The following is a 19,311-nucleotide window of genomic DNA, read 5'->3' on the forward strand; positions in this document are numbered from 1 at the left end:
GCGTGCAGCCTCCCCTCATAGCCTCCCGCGGACCCCTGACACTATAGTTGCCCCACTCCTCCCTACCCCTTTCTTGTGAATGGGCACAACATTCGCTAACTTCCAAACTTCTGAGACAACTCCTGTTAACAATGATTGGTTAAATAAATCTGTTTTGCTAGTACACCACTAAGCTATTTTAATAACTTTGGGTGTATTCCATCAGGCCTCTTCCTCTGTAAACTCACATGTAACAAATTATTAATGTGTCCTTTTTCATAACTGAGGTCCATTTCCTTCATTTTCATCTGTAAATATTAACATATCACACTAATCCTGCATAATAAAAAATATCTTTACACATCTATTTTTTTCTACAATTAGATTGAGAATCTCTTGGAAAAAGTTTAATAATTCTGGATACCCTTTTTCAAATTAACACAAGTTGCTAGAAAAACATTCTAAATTATTTATCTAGAATAAATTCTCATAGACTTCTGTAGATAAATCATATACAAGATTATGATTAACTGAAAAGCTTACCGAAAAATATATAATTAAAGGAACACTATAGGGTCAGAAACATAAACATGTATTCCTGACTAGTGATGTCGCAAACACTAAATTTTCCGTTCGCGAACGGCGAACGCGAACTTCCGCAAATGTTTGCGAACGGGCGAACCCGGCGAACCGCCATAGACTTCAATAGGCAGGCAAATTTAAAAACCCACAGGGACTCTTTCTGGCCACAATAGTGGTGGCCCCCACCCACCTGAGCGGTGGGTGGGGGCCCTAAACACAAATTGGGGCCCTAAATACCAATAGGGGGGGACCTATTGTCCTCCCCCCTCGACCCCACCCCTGAGCGGCAGGTGGGGGCCCTAAATACCAATAGGGGGGCCTAACGTCCGCCCCCCGGCCCCTACCCCTGAGCGGTGGGTGGGGGCTCTAAATACCACTAGGGGGGGACCTATTGTCCTCCCCCCGGCCCCCACCCCTGAGCGGCGGGTGGGGGCCCTAAATACCAATAGGGGGGGACCTAATGTCCTATACCTCTGGAACCCACCCCTGAGCGGCGGGTGGGGGCCCTAAATACCAATGGGGGGACCTATTGTCCTCCCCCCCGGCCCCCACCCCTGAGCGGGGGGTGGGGGCCCTAAATACCAATAGGGGGGTGACCTATTGTCCTCCCACCCGACCCCGACCCCTAAGCGGCGGGTGGGGGCCCTAAAAAAAATATCCCCCCAGGTGACTAGGGGTCCCCAAACCCCTAGTCACCCCCTCCCCCCCAAAAAAATGATCCCCCTACCTACCTACCTCACCCTAAAAATAATGAGGGGGGAGTCAATAAAGCTAAAAACCTGTAAATAAATAAAAATAAACTTACCATTAGATGGCAAAAAAAAATAATCCTTGTTCACTCTTCGAGGGCACACCGCGTACTGAGCTCCGCAGGGCGGGTCAAGGCTTATAAAGCCTTGCCACACCCTGCAATTAGGCTTAGAACACTCTGATTGGTTGGTTTAAGCCAATCAGAGTGCTCTGTGTCATTTTACACAGCGTGGGAAAATTCCAATGAACTTTTCCACGCTGTGTAAAATGACAAAGAGCACTCTGATTGGGTGGATTTCAAGCCACCCAATCAGAGTGCTCTGTGTCATTTTACACAGCGTGGGAAACTTCTGTGGAATTTTCCCATGCTGTGTAATTTGACTCATAACTCTCTGATTGGTTACTTAATCCACCAATCAGAGTGTTATGAGTCAAATTACACAGTGTGGGAAAATTCCACAGAACTTTCCCACGCTGTGTAAAATGACACAGAGCACTCTGATTGGTGGATTTCAAACCAACCAATCAGAGTGCTGTGACAGCTAAATATAGAGACTTACCTGTCAGTCTCTTAATTTACCTGTCAGAGCATTCTGATTGGATGGCTAAAACCCACCAATAAGAGTGCTCTGAGCCTAATTGCAGGGCGGGGCAAGCCTTGACCCGCCCTGCGGAGCTCAGTACGCGGCTTTACCTCGAAGGGTAAACAAGGATTCATTTTTTTGGTGCTCTTTTTTTTTTTTTTTTTTTAAGTGCGACGGTTATATTGGCTTTTGATTTGGCCTTTTTGGGGGCTGAAGAAAGAAGATTTTAGAAAAAACAAGACATCTAATGTTAAGTTTATTTTTATTTATTTACAGATTTTTAGCTTTATTGACTCCCCCCTCATTAATTTTAGGGTGAGGGGGGTTGGTAGGGGGATAATTTTTTTTGGGGGGGAGGGGGTGACTAGGGGTTTGGGAACCCCTAGTCACCTGGGGGGGGCATTTTTTTTAGGGCCCCCACCCGCCGCTCAGGAGTGGGGGCCAGGGGGAGGACAATAGGTCCCCCCCTATTGGTATTTAGGGCCACCAACCGCCGCTCAGGGGTGGGGGCCGGGGGAGGAGGACAATAGGTCCTCCCTATTGGTATTTAGGGCCCCCACCCGCCGCTCAGGGGTGGGGGCCGGGGGAGGAGGACAATAGGTCCCCCCCTATTGGTATTTAGGGCCCCCACCCCTGACAATAGGTCCCCCCTATTGGTATTTAGGGCCCCCACCCGCCGCTCAGGGGTGGGGGCCGGGGGGGAGGACAATAGGGGTCTACCCCTATTGGTATTTAGGGCCCCCACCCACCGCTCAGGGGTGGGGGGGAGGACAATAGGTCCCCCCTATTGGTATTTAGGGCCCCCACCCGCCGCTCAGGGGTGGGGGCCAGAGGGGAGGACAATAGTATTGGTATTTAGGGCTCCCACCCACCGCTTAGGGGTGGGGGCCGGGGGGGAGGACAATAGAACCCCCCATTGGTATTTAGGGCCCCCACCCGCCGATCAAGGGGTGGGGTCCGGGGGGAAGGACAATAGGTCCCCCCTCCTATTGGTATTTTGGGCCCCCACTCACCGCTCAGGGGTGTGGGCCGGTGGGGAGGACAATAGGTCCTCCCCCCTTTTTTTACTTTAGGGCCCCCACCCGCTCAGGGAGGGGGGGCCCTTTTTTTATTTTTTTTTTATTTTTTTTAACAGTGAGCAGCCACAGGCTGCTCACTGTTTAATAGACAATCCCCTACTCGCGGTATTGCGAGTAGGGGCACAATTTACTAATACTAAGTAATTTTTACTTAGTATTAGTAAATTTGGCTGAAAGACCCAACATCGCATATGTTCGCCGTCCGTGGCGAACACGAACACACTATGTCCGCCAGGAACTATTCGCCAGCGAACCGTTCGGGACATCACTATTCCTGACCCTATAATGCCAAAGCCACCATTTAGGTGGGCTGCCCCTCCTTATCCCCTTAGGAGGGGTTAAAATTTACCTTATTTACTGCGCCGTACAGGTCCACCAGCGCTGGTCCTGTCCCTGATTCGCCTCCTCCGTGACATCATCAGAATTGAATTTTTAGCAAATCCAATGCTTTCCCATATGAATGGGGGCGGGGCCAAAAGTTAGTTTGGCCAATCAGCACCTCCTCATAGACATGCATTGAATCAATGAGGAAAATTCTGCGTCTCCATGCACAGCGCTGAATGGCAGTGCTGCTCACTGTGCAGCACTGCCCCATAAAGCACCTCCAGTGGCCATCTGAGGAGTAGCCACAGGAGGTATCCCTAGGGGACAATGTAAACACTGCCTTTTCTCTAAAAAGGCAGTGTTTGCATTAAAATGCTTGCAGGGAATGATTATACTCACTAGAACAACTACATTAAGCTGTAGTTGTTCTGGTGACTATAGTGTTCCTTTAAGGTCAAAGTTCTTTACTAACTTTCCACTTCTTCCTGCAATGGGTTTAGGAGAGTTAAATAAATCTATAGCCAGGGTGCTTCAACTGCACTATATGTGTCTGTTTCTACTATCTTAACTGGACACTCTTTGGAGCAGAACCACTGCATCTCATTCAAGTGTTTCCCGTGCCTGGAGTCCCCTGGTGTCCCACCATTCTTGATAGGTTTGACACTGAATCAGGATCCCCAAATGCATGCACTCTCTGTTTTTTCGGCTAACAGGAAGGCAAACAGAATAAAACAGAAAATAATATAATAGAAAACAAAGCCAGAGGACTTTAGACATCGTAACCATTTCAATTAAATGAAGTGATTATGATGCCTAGAGTGCTTATTTAAATGGTTAAAGCACAAAAAAGGCATGTTATAAAGGCATGGAATAGTTAGAACATAAGAGTACAGTGGCTGGTATTAGTTACTTTGAGTCTGGTAAATATGCAGTTCTATTTTTCTTACTCTATAGAATAATAGTGTCTTATTGACAGCCATCATGCAGACAGATACCATATAAGCTCCCAGGCTTTAATAAAAGGAATTTCCTCCAGGGCAACAGACAACAAACTGAACTCTGGAGTACCAATTATATGAGAAATGAAACCCAGCTACCATGAAGGAGCAGGCCAGTAAGGGTTTCCTCAGCCAAACACTATTTTTTTGGGTTGGATTAACACTTTAACCCCTATCTCCTCACTGCTGTCTGGTTACTTCATCTATCAGGATCTTGCATCATTAGTGTACTCACAATATGCATAAATATTACAGTATAATGTAAGATCCTGTGAGATTCCATAGGCATTCATAGTGAATTGCAGAAGACTTTTCCTGTAGTCTGTGTCTTGGTGCCCACCTAGTTATACATTGTCAAACTGCTTTAGAACCATTTGAATTCTTAGTTGGAGTCTGCAGGGTGCTCTGAGGTGCTCCTCCAAACCCACACTGTATCAGGATTTTTTTGGCTATACAGGAGAAGAATAGCTAATCTTTTCCCTTTTCACCTATCAATTTACCCCCTCTCGCCCCCTTTATGTGTTCCTCTTCTTTTGAGGATTTAATCTCTCTTTTGTTCTTCCTGTGTTTCTTAACCCCCTGTGTCTTTTACCGTCCTTGTCTCTTACTTCCCTGTGTTTATTAAACCCCCTGCATCTTAACCTCCTCCATGCCATCCGTTTGAGTCACTTACTGCCCCTCATTGTATTTCTCAAACCCCTGTATCTACAGGGAGTGCAGAATTATTAGGCAAATGAGTATTTTGACCACATCATCCTCTTTATGCATGTTGTCTTACTCCAAGCTGTATAGGCTCGAAAGCCTACTACCAATTAAGCATATTAGGTGATGTGCATCTCTGTAATGAGAAGGGGTGTGGTCTAATGACATCAACACCCTATATCAGGTGTGCATAATTATTAGGCAACTTCCTTTCCTTTGGCAAAATGGGTCAAAAGAAGGACTTGACAGGCTCAGAAAAGTCAAAAATAGTGAGATATCTTGCAGAGGGATGCAGCACTCTTAAAATTGCAAAGCTTCTGAAGCTTGATCATCGAACAATCAAGCGTTTCATTCAAAATAGTCAACAGGGTCGCAAGAAGCGTGTGGAAACACCAAGGCGCAAAATAACTGCCCATGAACTGAGAAAAGTCAAGCGTGCAGCTGCCAAGATGCCACTTGCCACCAGTTTGGCCATATTTCAGAGCTGCAACATCACTGGAGTGCCCAAAAGCACAAGGTGTGCAATACTCAGAGACATGGCCAAGGTAAGAAAGGCTGAAAGACGACCACCACTGAACAAGACACACAAGCTGAAACGTCCAAGAAATATCTCAAGACTGATTTTTCTAAGGTTTTATGGACTGATGAAATGAGAGTGAGTCTTGATGGGCCAGATGGATGGGCCCGTGGCTGGATTGGTAAAGGGCAGAGAGCTCCAGTCCGACTCAGACGCCAGCAAGGTGGAGGTGGAGTACTGGTTTGGGCTGGTATTATCAAAGATGAGCTTGTGGGGCCTTTTCGGGTTGAGGATGGAGTCAAGCTCAACTCCCAGTCCTACTGCCAGTTTCTGGAAGACACCTTCTTCAAGCAGTGGTACAGGAAGAAGTCTGCATCCTTCAAGAAAAACATGATTTTCATGCAGGACAATGCTCCATCACACGCGTCCAAGTACTCCACAGCGTGGCTGGCAAGAAAGGGTATAAAAGAAGAAAATCTAATGACATGGCCTCCTTGTTCACCTGATCTGAACCCCATTGAGAACCTGTGGTCCATCATCAAATGTGAGATTTACAAGGAGGGAAAACAGTACACCTCTCTGAACAGTGTCTGGGAGGCTGTGGTTGCTTCTGCACGCAATGTTGATGGTGAACAGATCAAAACACTGACAGAATCCATGGATGGCAGGCTTTTGAGTGTCCTTGCAAAGAAAGGTGGCTATATTGGTCACTGATTTGTTTTTGTTTTGTTTTTGAATGTCAGAAATGTATATTTGTGAATGTTGAGATGTTATTTTGGTTTCACTGGTAAAAATAAATAATTGAAATGGGTATATATTTGTTTTTTGTTAAGCCTAATAATTATGCACAGTAATAGTGACCTGCACACACAGATATCCCCCTAAAACAGCTAAAACTAAAAACAAACTAAAAACTACTTCCAAAAATATTCAGCTTTGATATTAATGAGTTTTTTGGGTTCATTGAGAACATGGTTGTTGTTCAATAATAAAATTAATCCTCAAAAATACAACTTGCCTAATAATTCAGCACTCCCTGTATAACTCCCCATTGTGTCTCTAAACACCTGTGTCACTTACTCCCTCCACTTTGTGCCCCTAAACCCTCTGTTTTTCTTTCACTCTTCTACCTTTTGTGGCTCTTCCCCTCTCTTTAGTGTTGCCTTGGAATCATGGTAGAGGACCTTCTACTTCTTCTACCCATCGTAACAGAAAACCACTTGCAGCTGATTTCCCACTGCCTCCAGTTACGGTGTACAGAGCTCTGTCAGACTGGGTAAAGGATAAAAATAATCTCTACCACAGTCCACATGGCCATGCTACAGAGATTGACAGACAGAAGGAGGGCAACAAGCACCCATGTCCTAATACCATATATACCAATGTTTGGTGATACGATAACCCAGTAGATGTATTCAGGTCAGGAGAACATTGTGATTGCAAGCCACCAGCCCAGGCACAAAAACAGCAGATCTGGATTAACCATAAGGTGACTTTAGGTTGCTGCCTAGGGGTGTGGGGTTAGACTAAAGCTAGACTAAAACTAAAATAATTCAGATGACTAAAATATGAATTAAAACTAAAATGGCATTTTAGCCAAAAAACTAAATAGAAATTTGCCGCCAAAATGAACCCTGCACAGAGGGGCTGTGGAGGGCAAAAAAGACCAGGGCTTGGGAGAGAGACACCTAGAGGGGCTGGCAGGACACAGAGAGACACAGAGGGGCTGGGGAAGGGGCAAATAGACAGATAGATTCTTTAACTAAACCCATTACATTTTAGTCATGTCGACTAAAATCTACTGGAGATTTAGTGGACTTAATACCCTGGATATTAAGTTGACTAAAACTAGACTAAAACTAAAACAATTAAGTTAACTAAAATATGTCTAAAAGTAAAATGGCTTTTCAGTCAAGAGATTATGCCTAAAATTAAATATAAATTTTCCGCCAAAATTAACACTGCCTGAAAGGGCCCCTATGTGCCAAAATCTATTGATATCTCCACTTTTTGATAAATAAAAACGAGGACACTTTCTTCACACATAAAGCACTTCAACAAGCTAAAGTACTTTATGGGTCTGGAGTGTACCTTTAAATGTGTTTTCTCTACATAAAGGGAATATAAAAGGTACCTTAAAGGTGCACAACAAACCTCATAAATCAATTAAGATTTCTGAAGTGCTCTAGAGGTACCGTATATACTCGAGTATAAGCCGAGTTTTTCAGCACATTTTTTTGTGCTGAAAAACCCCAACTCGGCTTATACTCGAGTCAATAGTCTGTATTATGGCAATTTGCATTGCCATAATACAGACAGGGGCTGTGGGGGCTGCAGAGAGATGTTACTTACCTTTCCTGCAGCTCCTGTCAGCTCTCTCCTCCTCCGCCGGTCCGTTCAGCTCTTCTGTCAGCTCACAGTGTAAATCTCGCGAGAGCCGTGGCTCTCGCGAGATTTACACTGGGAGCTGACCGAGGTGCTGAACGGACCGGCGGAGGAGGAGAGAGCTGACGGGAGCTGCAGGAAAGGTAAGTAACATCTCTCTGCAGGCCCCACAGCCCCCTCCTACACAGTGCCCATCCACTGGACCACCAGGGAAGGAGAGCCCCCCTCCCTGGCCAGCTAGCAAGCAGGGAGGGGGGACGAAAAAATGTATATATAGCAATAATAATAAAAAAAATAAAAATAATAAAATAAAAATAATAATTAAATAAAAAATTATAATAAAATAAAATAATAATAATAATAAAAAGATTTAATGAAACAAAAAAATATTAAAATAATAAAAAAATAAAAATGCCCACCCCCCACCAAGGCTCTGCATCACACTCTGCATTACACACACACATACACACACTGCATTCATACACACACACACTGCATTCATACACACACACACTGCATTCATACACACACACTGCACTCATACACACACACACTGCATTCATACACACACACTGCACTCATACACACACACACTGCATTCATACACACACACTGCATGCATACACACACACTGCACTCATACACACAGCATTCTCATACACACACACTGCACTCATACACACAGCATTCATACACACACACTGCACTCATACACACACTGCACTCATACACACACTGCACTCATACACAGCATTCTCATACACACACACTGCACTCATACACACAGCATTCTCATACACACACACTGCATTCATATACACACACTGCATTCATATACACACTGCACTCATACACACACTGCACTCATACACACTGCATTCTCATACACACACTGCATTCTCATACACACACACTGCATTCTCATACACACACACTGCATTCATACACACACACTGCATTCTCATACACACACACTGCATTCTCATACACACACTCTGCATTCTCATACACACACTGCATTCATTATATACACACACTGTAAATAAATATTCAATTAATATAATTTTTTAAGGATCTAATTTTATTTAGAAATTTACCAGCAGCTGCTGCATTTCCCACCCTAGTCTTATACTCGAGTCAATAAGTTTTCCCAGTTTTTTGGGGTAAAATTAGGGGCCTCGGCTTATATTCGGGTCGGCTTATACTCGAGTATATACGGTAAATAGTGCCCACTCCCCCTTTGTCTTATTTTATAAAAGTAAAGATTTCAAGAGAATCAGACGTTTAGGAGAATGCTCTTCCTTACTCCATATACAAAAAAAAATGCAGAGAGCTAACTAAATGCAGTGATTTTCATTCAAATGGTTTATCAGTTTTTAAAGATATTTTCAGAGAGGAAGTATGTTTATTTTTTCTCATTATTTAATAAATGCCAATGTAATTTTTTGTGTATTTTCCTTGGCTGATATTTCACCTGCTGTGAAACTAATTATGCTTTAGGCCATTTAAAAACGCAGCTAGAACACCTTTTATTTCCGGTACCCTGCAGTAGTTAAAACACAATACAAGTCTTTAGTAGCCTATTGACTAAACAGTGATTGGCAGTGAGTTGACAGGAAACTTGCAACATTTTGATTGAAATACATTTAAATTAATGTTTAAGTGTTAGTTGTCCACTGACTATTTAGTGAATACATTCTTAGAAAGATAAAAGCAATGAGCTAATTGGGAAATGATGTCTAAACACATCCTGGGACATGGTATTCTGTAATCAAAAGAAATGTAAGTGCAAATTTATTAAAAAGATATCTCAATAGTTTTTTTATATCATAGCATGTTGATAAATGTCAAAATAGCAAGTTGGGTAAGTTTGCAAGCTACATTCAAAATTAAGATCAAATCAGCCTAGTTTCCAGTTGAGAAGAATGGGACTTTTTGAATGCCTTAATTTTGGAAGTTGCCAGTCTAAGGACAACTCCAAGCACCACAACCACTACAATCCCCCCCCCTCCCTTTGTAAGGAGTCAAATGTTTTTTAGAATGGTTTGAATCCTATTTAAAGTCAAAAACTCTCTACCTGAGCTAAGTCCTATGGTGCAGAGTTTAGCTCATTGTCTGAGAGCAATTTGATGACTCTCTCAGACAATGAAGTAGCCCTACTTAGGAGCTTCCAGCTCTCCATAGGAAGAGATTGGTACCTTGTGGACTCTAGGTAAGAAGTGAAACCATTCTAAAAATTTTCAAGCCCCTTTTTTTAGCTGTGAATCAGTTCTAACTGATATATATATTTTTAGGATACGCTTATTGAAAAAAAACAATGAAAATCACAAATGTAAGTAATCAGTCTATTGGTATTCTTTACCCTCTCTGGTAGATATGGCACTACAGCAAAAAAAAACACCTGTCAAGGATCCAGTGACACAAGACAAATGATATATTGCTAAGGTCAGACACAGAATCCCATTGTAGTTATTTATCACTACAATGTCATGCTGTGCTTGACCTCAGCTATATATTTTCCTCTTCCTTTTTCAATGCATCATCAAGTATAGAAGGCGTATGCCCATCAATGTGCTGTGGGTTGAATCGACTGATAATGATTGTAGCAACACGCACAGCATGGGATCAGAGTCTGGTTTCTGAACTGAGGGACAATAGTGAAACTAAGTGAGACATAATTCCTATGTGTATATAATCCAGAGAATTCATATGATTTAGCAGCCAATTGTAGTCCTTATGCTGGCAAAGTGGACCTCCTCACTCTAGAAAGCACATGAATTAAATTATAATTATATATTAACAGGAAAGTTTCTCATGGTGGCCCCTAGCTGATTGCATGCTGTAAAGAGTAGGCCAGAGGTGATACAAGAGAATAGAGTAAGGGTGCTGGAGATTAGTGTCACAGAAATTTCAAGGATGCTTGAGCTGTAACCAGTGTTACAGAAATTACCCCTTGGTGTGAGGGTAAGATCGAGGACAACAGCTCTTCTTTGTGCAGCCCTGGCACCTGTATCAGCCTATGCCAGCTAGAGACATCGCAGAGTCTCGCGGCTCTAAGAGGAATGACGGTCTTCCGAGGTTCAGTGTGTGCCAGCAGGTTGTTCCATATAACCAGACCAGGGTTACTCCCAGCACCTCAGACCGTTGAAGAGTCTATGTGTTGAACTAAGAATAAAGCAACTTTAAAATAGTCACAAAATACTAGTTCAAACCAGCATATTACCTAAAATTTTTTGCTTGCTTTCCTGTGCTGGATGGATAAGCTCTTCATGGTTCGCCGCCGTATTGGGGTCCTGTGCACTGCTGGAGCCACAGGCTGCTGCTGGGTATGAATGGGCTGTGGCGTGGAGTAGTTACCTGGCTGTCTTGAGGGAGGGAGCTGCATCCTGCTCTCCACTCTCCGCCAGAAATCTTTAAAGATTCTGTCCAGTCTGGACAAGATATCTTGCCTTTCTCCTGTGTTGCTGGAGATCCTCGTGGCAGCCGCCATCTTAGGTGAGTCATCTGATTTTGCAGAAGCCGATATGGTTTCACCCAATGGTCCTGTTCTGTAAGTGCATCCTCCCAGGGATGGACCGGGATCACCCCCACCAGTCCAGGGGGAGGGGGAAACAATGCATCTGTTCTTCATTAATTGCCATCGTGTAGCCCCAGTCCAGGAGATGGGCCGCTGCTCCCGCCTTTTGCGACTTAGGCCGCATGGTCCAAGACGTGCCACAAATGAGCTCACGTCGAATCTTTGAGCCCTGCAGGGATTTTCAGCTGGGTCAAGAAGCAGGTAAAGCCCTGGATTCAACCAAAATCAAACTAGGTTAGGCAGAAGTCTGCTTATTAGTCAGTATAGGAGAGGAGCTCTTTCAATACACGTCTCTCCTCCATGCCAGTCAGGCCCTGCCCCCTATTTAACTGCTTTTTGTTTTCAAATATGCATTAGGGTTTTGTCATGAGACTTGGAGATTGATTTTGCTCTGAACTGCAATTCATCCGAATTTGGGCTGAACAGGTGATCGGTTGAATTGCTGAGCTACATCCTGAAATGTAACCGGATCTCAAACTAACTGAAATTTCGAATGGTCATGCATGGTCATTTTGGGCCCTTATTCTGAATTCTGGGGAAAGTCAGTAAATGTGGATTTTGTTCACAGAACAAGTAAGAAGTGACCAATAGAGGTAAAAAAAGTAAAAAAAAAAAAAAAACCTTCTCCAAGTCACATGTGATGTTCCCCAAGGTTCCATACTCTGCCACTTATTATTCACATTATTCATAAATGATCTGCCTAATATCTGCAAAGCCTCAACTGTACACATGTATGCAGACAACCCAGTAATTTACACAAGCAAACCCAATCTACCACAGCTTGAGGCTGTGCTCCAAGACCAGTTCACAGAGGTAGAAAAGTTGATCGCAAAAAACAAACTCTTCCTAAACACTGACAAAACTGTCACAATGATATTTGGAACAGTACCTAAATTACACCAATTACAAAATTCCCAACTATGCATCAAAACAAATTTAAATAACAAACTGACCGCAGTCCATTCTTTCAAATACTATATATATATTTATTTATTATTATTTTTTCTTCTTTATGTAATATATATATATAGATTTTTTTGTTGTTTTTTTTACGGCTCTAATTGTCTTTATTGTCCAAATTAATGGCACTGCTTTTCTTAAGATGAAAGGCTCAGTTTAGCCAGCAAAGTACAAACACCAGCGCTTGAGTCTTTACTACTGAAGCATCTAATCTGCTTAGTTCTCTTAAATGTTGTATGTGTTTTACACAAAGCTCTCTAAACACCCTTTCATTCTTAAATTTACCAGTAGGATATTGGGAATTTAACACTGTAGTACCACCAAACCAATTTGGACTTGTTATTCCTGATACAACCCTAGGCTGGGATTAATATAGAATAGAAATGTCTATAGTTTACAATAGTTTTCATTCTGTTCATAGTAATTCCCAAGCTGATATTGTCAACAGCAATCGATGTAGTGCAAGATAAAATTGAATGTTGTTGCAGTGGTAGTTTTATCATGGAAGATCCATAACTACAGATTTTAACAAGTACGTTTCCTAGTTCTTTTAACCCCTTAAGGACTCATGACGGAAACTTTCCCTTTTATTTTAAAAACGCCAGGTATAGGAGCATATCAAGAGTACTTAATAGTTTAATGAAGAATAATATAAAAGCCTTTATTTTTTTTATTTTAAATTAGAATTCCAGTCACAGGTAATGCCTTCTTGCTAAATCAGGATATGCATCACCATAATGTGAACAGTTATTATTACATTATTTTTGATTATCATTCTTTAGGCTATTGCAGAACCACCTTTACACTCTATTCCTCAAGAGCGGCAACACTTTTTTTTCTTGGGTGATTTAAAATTCTGCATGTCACTAACAATATTTGTCATCTACATGCATGATCCTCTGAAAGGTTGGCAGTGCAATTTCTTCTTGCAAATTAAGGCCATCTCATTTTCTAAATGATCCACCATGATTAGACCTTTCGCTATGATATTTGATTTGTTCAACTCAAATTGGATATGCAGTTATGCCTTGGAAATACAATTATACATAATGTGAAAAGGTTCAGTATTGATTTAGCTACAGCTTGTCACAGCTAATTAGTTTATTGTTCTGCATAACTAAAGGACGTATTCATTTTGAGAGGACCGTGTTTCTGTCTTAATGTAATCATGTCATGTTGATAGGACTCCAAATTCTATTGTTGTATATGTTTATAAACCATGAATTTTATGGATTATGTTAGCCCTTTTATCAAAAACTTGAAATGACTGATTGTGGTTTAGTATTTTGATTTTGTATAATCCATGACTTGGCAAGACATTGCAAGTTGATGAGCTCAGCATATACCTTCTGGGTATAAAAAAATGGCAATTGGTGCTGTTTATGGAGAATATAGCTTTTTCCACAGCAGAATGCAGACAGAATTGAGGGAATAGCTACCATGGTATTTTACAAATAGTGAGATCTACAGTTTTGTAGCTAAAAGGAACACTTTAAGGTTAGGAATATCAAACTGTATTCCAAAATCTATACTTTACCTTTGCCATTCTCCCCTTACCCAGTGTTGAACGGGTTAAAAGCATTTTTATCACTTACCTGTTTCCAGCACCAAGATCCCTCGGTGCTAGATCTGTCTCCTCACCCACCTAAATAAACGCACTACATTGTATAACTTGTTCTCCTGCTTTGTGCTACAATGTAATTACATGACCCACCATTGTGACATTCTAAAAGAGCTAAACTGGCTGTCGCTGGAATCCAGACGCACCCTTCATCTTTCCTCCAGTGAGATCATGACGATGGGGGAACCTAATGCAGATGTGGGCATGCACCGTGCTTTAAAACAATGCTTTCATATGGGGATTTTGAAGACGCTGGACATCCTCATGCAAAGCAGAATGAAACTCTGTGAGAAGCCAGTAAGTGCCTCTAGTGGCTGCTCCGAATCTGCAATGTTTTACATTGCAGGGTTAAGGGGACATAGCCATGGTACCCAGACCACTTCAATGCAATGAAGTGGTCTGGGTCTATATAGTGTCACTTTAAATACCTAATGTCTATCTGAAGCTGTTCAGTTAACAACTGGTTAATTTGAAACACAAGAAGTTCAATGAAGTGGTACAAGATAAACAAGACTAAAATGATACCAGTTAGGATTATTTACTAATGTGTAAATTAGAATTCAAAATGAGTTTGAGGAAAAGTACATGAAATTACATGTATAGTTAATTGGGATATTTTTTTCACTTATGATATTTTTGGCTTAAGATATGAACTTTACACTCAACAGAGTTCAAAACAATTTGTACATTAGTGAATAACACTGAGTGTGTTCCAGTTGTTATCCTCGCTGGTCGCAACTGCAATATGTTGGACATTAGATTTTCTATTGAAGCAATTCTATGCTTACTTCACCGTACAAGATGCAGTTATAAAAAGGCACAGATATCTTTTGGCAAAATGAATATGAAGCAAATATTACTTTCAAGGTGCAGTGCATTTTAATTAGCATTTTAGTTAGATTTTAAAAGTGTGAGCCAGCTCTTTCATTCCGATTGAGCACAGTTTTCAGGCATAATGAGCCATTGTGTCACATAGCTTGCAATTTAATTGTGTCCACCAAAGAACTAAGAATAAAAAACTTTAAAATAGTCACAAAATACTAGTTAAAACCAGCATATTACCGAACAAAATTTTTCCTTAGTTATAAAATAGCATGATGAAAAACAAATCAAAGAATCAAAGAATCAAGCACGAACATTTAAATTATTATTCTCCTAAAACCCCTAGAAATATGCATTTGCAACAGAATTATATTTGCAGTGACCTTTTGGACTGCTATATGGTCGAGACGCACAAGTGATGCCACAAGTAAATCTATTCTACAGAGATTGGAAGTGGTGTCTGGAATCTATGCAGTCTGTTGACTTTTGGATGGTTTGCTAAGTCTGACCTTTTCTTCTTGTAGTAATTCAATGACTAGTAAGTCTATAGAGTACCATATTTTGTGCTATTAATATTCCCTTTTAAGCATTTTTGCTAGGCTTTTTTTATTCCTCAGTGTGCTCTACCACGACATTAGGTCCTATGTCTTGAGATTTCACATGCAAGCTTTTACACCTGATTAAAAAGCATTGCTTTCATATGAATCACACCTTGACAATGGCAGTAATTATATGTGTAGGAGGAAGTTGTGTTATTAATTGCATGGCAGTATAATATCCAATTTCAATAACTATGGCTTATCCAGCAAAATAAAAGAATATTTATGGTCTCCATGACAACCACTTGGATATGAAACTTGATTTAGGAATGCTGCATGCTCATAACACCTGCAATCACAGAAGTCTTATTTATTAAATATTATATTTTAGTAAAACAGTCTGATAGCAACCTTGTTTATTCTTTTGATTAAACTCTGAAGGTAAAAATTGGTGCTAAAGTAACTATAACTAAATGACCTCAACAACCTTTTATGACAGTCACAAGTTATCAAATTAATGAAGCCCTGCATACCTTTTCGTAGTACTTGATCTCGTATTCAGTGTTGTTGATAAATGGGTAAGCTGGTTCCTGCCATGACAACGTGATACTTTTCTGGTCGACTTTGTCCGCACGGATGTCAGTGATCAAAGACAGAGCTGAAAAGAAGATGAACAAACACGGATTTTAAGTAAGTAAATGATGTTAAGAGGCAACTCTCCAATTTCGTTTTCTTGAAAGAATATTAATGAGAACCATGGATATAAAATAAGAATGTTTCTCAGAAATGCTTTTCACGAGAATAGTTCCTAATAATATTAGTCTCCTCGTAAAGGCCAATCCACAATTGCACTATTTACTATGTCAAAGATCAGTTGTACACCTAAAACGTTAGATGAAATGCTGTGCTAGTCATTTCTGAACATCGGTGTGGGTGGGAAATGACCAGAATGCAAACTATTGAGCATATGCCCACTCTCCCTCATTACCTGTTACTTATTTTTTTATTAGAAAGACATGTTTTGAAGGGGTTCTATATACATTTTCAGCTATAGAATGCAGACATCAAAATGATTTAAGCAACAATTTTAGCATTTCTTCTGCATTCAAATTAACATAATGCCGTCATAGTAATAATTGTAAGTGCCTATTTAGGATGGCGCATAAAAGCACCCCCCTCCCCTTCTAATCCTGGGTCCTTCAAATGTAGCTAATATTGTAGATGCTTTTGACACTCACCACAATAATCATGGTAGACAGACTGCGTTCCAGTCTGCAGTATACTACATATAGATACCTCCTAAGCCTACATCCCTTTTTACGCTAATCTAGAGAGGGGATATGATAACATTATAAAAATATATTCGGGGCCAGTACAAACCTTTACCTGTAAATCTATTCATAAACAGGGCTATACATAGGACATGAGGTCACACATTTAGGCTGGAAGAAAGGAGATTTCATCTAAGGCAAAGAAATTTTTTTTTTACAGTAAGAGCAATAAGGATATGGAATTATCTGCCTGAAGAGGTGGTTTTGTCAGAGTCTATACAGATGTTTAAACTGCAATTGGATAAATACTTGCAAAAACATAACATACAGGGATATACTTTCTAATTAGTGGGGTAATAGCTGCTTGATCCAAGGAGACATCTGACTGCTATTTTGGGGTCAATAAGGATTTTTTTCCTGGTTTGTGGCAAAATTGGAAGCGCTTCAGACTGGGTTTTTTGCCCTCTTTTGGATCAACAGCAAAAACATATGTGAGGAAGGCTGAACTTGATGGACGCAAGTCTCTTTTCAGCTATGTAACTATGTAACTAGAGCGAGTGGAAGTGTAATAAGGCTCTTCCAAAAGGAGTACAAATATGGTTTCACTCACTTGACATTTTACTTCCATTTCTGATTACTACATTTTAAATAAATACAATTTCTGAGGCTTGACATACACGTACTATGTGGTACGTATTATTATTATGCGTTTCATTCTCGTATAATGTAATTGTAATACTTCTGTCGCCAAGCAGGAACACTGTAAGTGTGGCCTAATAATATCCATTATTAGTATTTACATCCATTCACTACTAAATGCATTTTAACTTTTGCATGGTTTTGATGCGATGGCATGATGCAAAGATGACTGAAATATTTTGGGGTATTTTCACTAATTTTGAAATTGTGTAGTAGTGCTATTTCCTATTATAACCACATTGTAATATGTTCTATTGCAGCTCTTTCATGTTCCTTTGTCGACTCTCCATAACTCAAAGTTTTATAGCAATTACTTAACATTTTCTCTACCTAGGAAAGAACCTGAAAGCAATTTTGCAATCTGATTCATTTCAGCCAAAGAGTGATGGAATCTGACAGAACATACTTTTATGAATCCAACCAACACTGTCCTGTCAGTGTGTTTAAAAATTAAATGTCTACATCTTCAGTTTTTTATTTCATGACTACTGATGTTGTGGTTTCTGTCAGATTTGCATTGACTTAACCTCCTTCTAGAACTCAAAGTTTTGCCCATTACCAGCTCCAGCACTTGCAATAAATACGCTGATGTCAGCAGCCAAAGAGCAATGGAACAAAATTGCATATCTGCCACTTGCTGATGTGTACTATTAATATGAAAACATATTACACTACCCATTTCTTTTATTAAATACACAAAGATTTAACTGAATTGGTCAAATTAATTCTACCATTATACTATTCCGCTTTATACCATTATCTAACTTAAAGGGACACTCCAGGCACCCAGACCACTTCTGCCCATTGGAGTGGTCTGGGTGCCAACTCCCACTACCCTTAACCCTGCAAGTGTAATTATTGCAGTTTTCATAAACTGCAATAATTACCATGCAGGGTTAACTCCTCCTCTATTGGTTGTCTACTAGACAGCCACTAGAGGGCACTTCCTGCTTCATAGCACAGGTTTTCTGTGCTAGAGCATCGCTGGACGTCCTCACGCTGTGTGAGGACCTCCAGCATCGCTCAATTCCCCAAAGGAAATTATTGAAAAGAATTTTCAATGCTTTCCTATGGAGAGCTCTAATGCGCATGCGCGGCACTGACGCGCATGCGCATTAGGTCTCTGCGGCCGGCGGTCGGGATCAGTCTCGCCCACCGGCCGATGTAATGACTGGGAGGAGCGGCGGCGATCCGAAACCACCGCCGAGGGACATCGGCGGGTGTCTCAGGTAAGTGACTGAAAGGGATTTCACCCCTTCAGCAACCGGGGATAGGAATTGTTTTCCTGGCACTGGAGAGTCCCTTTAAAGGAAGTACCATATCCAAAGAAGTCTGGACCAGATATAAATTATCACAAATCATGCACAGACCAAATATAAATGGCTAAAGGACTTGCTGAGCATGAGAAGTGTTGTGAAAAGGATAGTCTTAGAATAACTTTATAAGCTCCAGGAAGGAACGCTAGTGAAATAGGAACAAGTTTATTAATTTAATTGTGAAAACAGGCAGAGTCTTGCACAATAATAAAGTATTATTTCCTAAACTCCAAGAAATAATGGGGCCATCTCCTACAAGGAGAAAGATGCTTTATCCATAGTATTCCTTTCACAGTAGAGGTAGCAGCGATGTATAAGATATGTACAGAGCTACACTTAAAAATTAGGAAAGGTAACAGCAGAAGCTTCAGAATGGCTTCAAATGAGAGAAACCTGGGCATTCATTTTTATTTTTGTCTCATCTCATCTCTAGTGCCAGTGAGGGATTTCTGTGAAAATAAGGTGATCAGATCAGGGGGCAATGTAAAATTGGAACTATTGGCAGAGAAACCTCTAAAGAAACTAATAACCATATTTTCTTATGGGAACTAAATATAATGGAATCATACAGAGGAAACCACAGATGATGAACTATCAACCACAAAG

At 40.9% G+C, this 19,311-nt stretch overlaps 1 protein-coding gene across 1 annotated transcript in view; it reads right to left on the minus strand.

The window, feature by feature from the left end:
* EPHA10 (EPH receptor A10) overlaps nucleotides 1-19,311 on the minus strand; it is a 568,155-nt gene that overhangs the window by 126,380 nt on the left and 422,464 nt on the right. The window contains exon 6 of the mRNA XM_063454942.1: nucleotides 15,953-16,077. Coding sequence (XP_063311012.1) covers nucleotides 15,953-16,077 — 125 coding nt within the window. The remainder of the gene's footprint in view (nucleotides 1-15,952; nucleotides 16,078-19,311) is intronic.

Source organism: Pelobates fuscus, chromosome 1 (assembly GCF_036172605.1).
Source record: "Pelobates fuscus isolate aPelFus1 chromosome 1, aPelFus1.pri, whole genome shotgun sequence".
Taxonomy (NCBI): domain Eukaryota; kingdom Metazoa; phylum Chordata; class Amphibia; order Anura; family Pelobatidae; genus Pelobates; species Pelobates fuscus.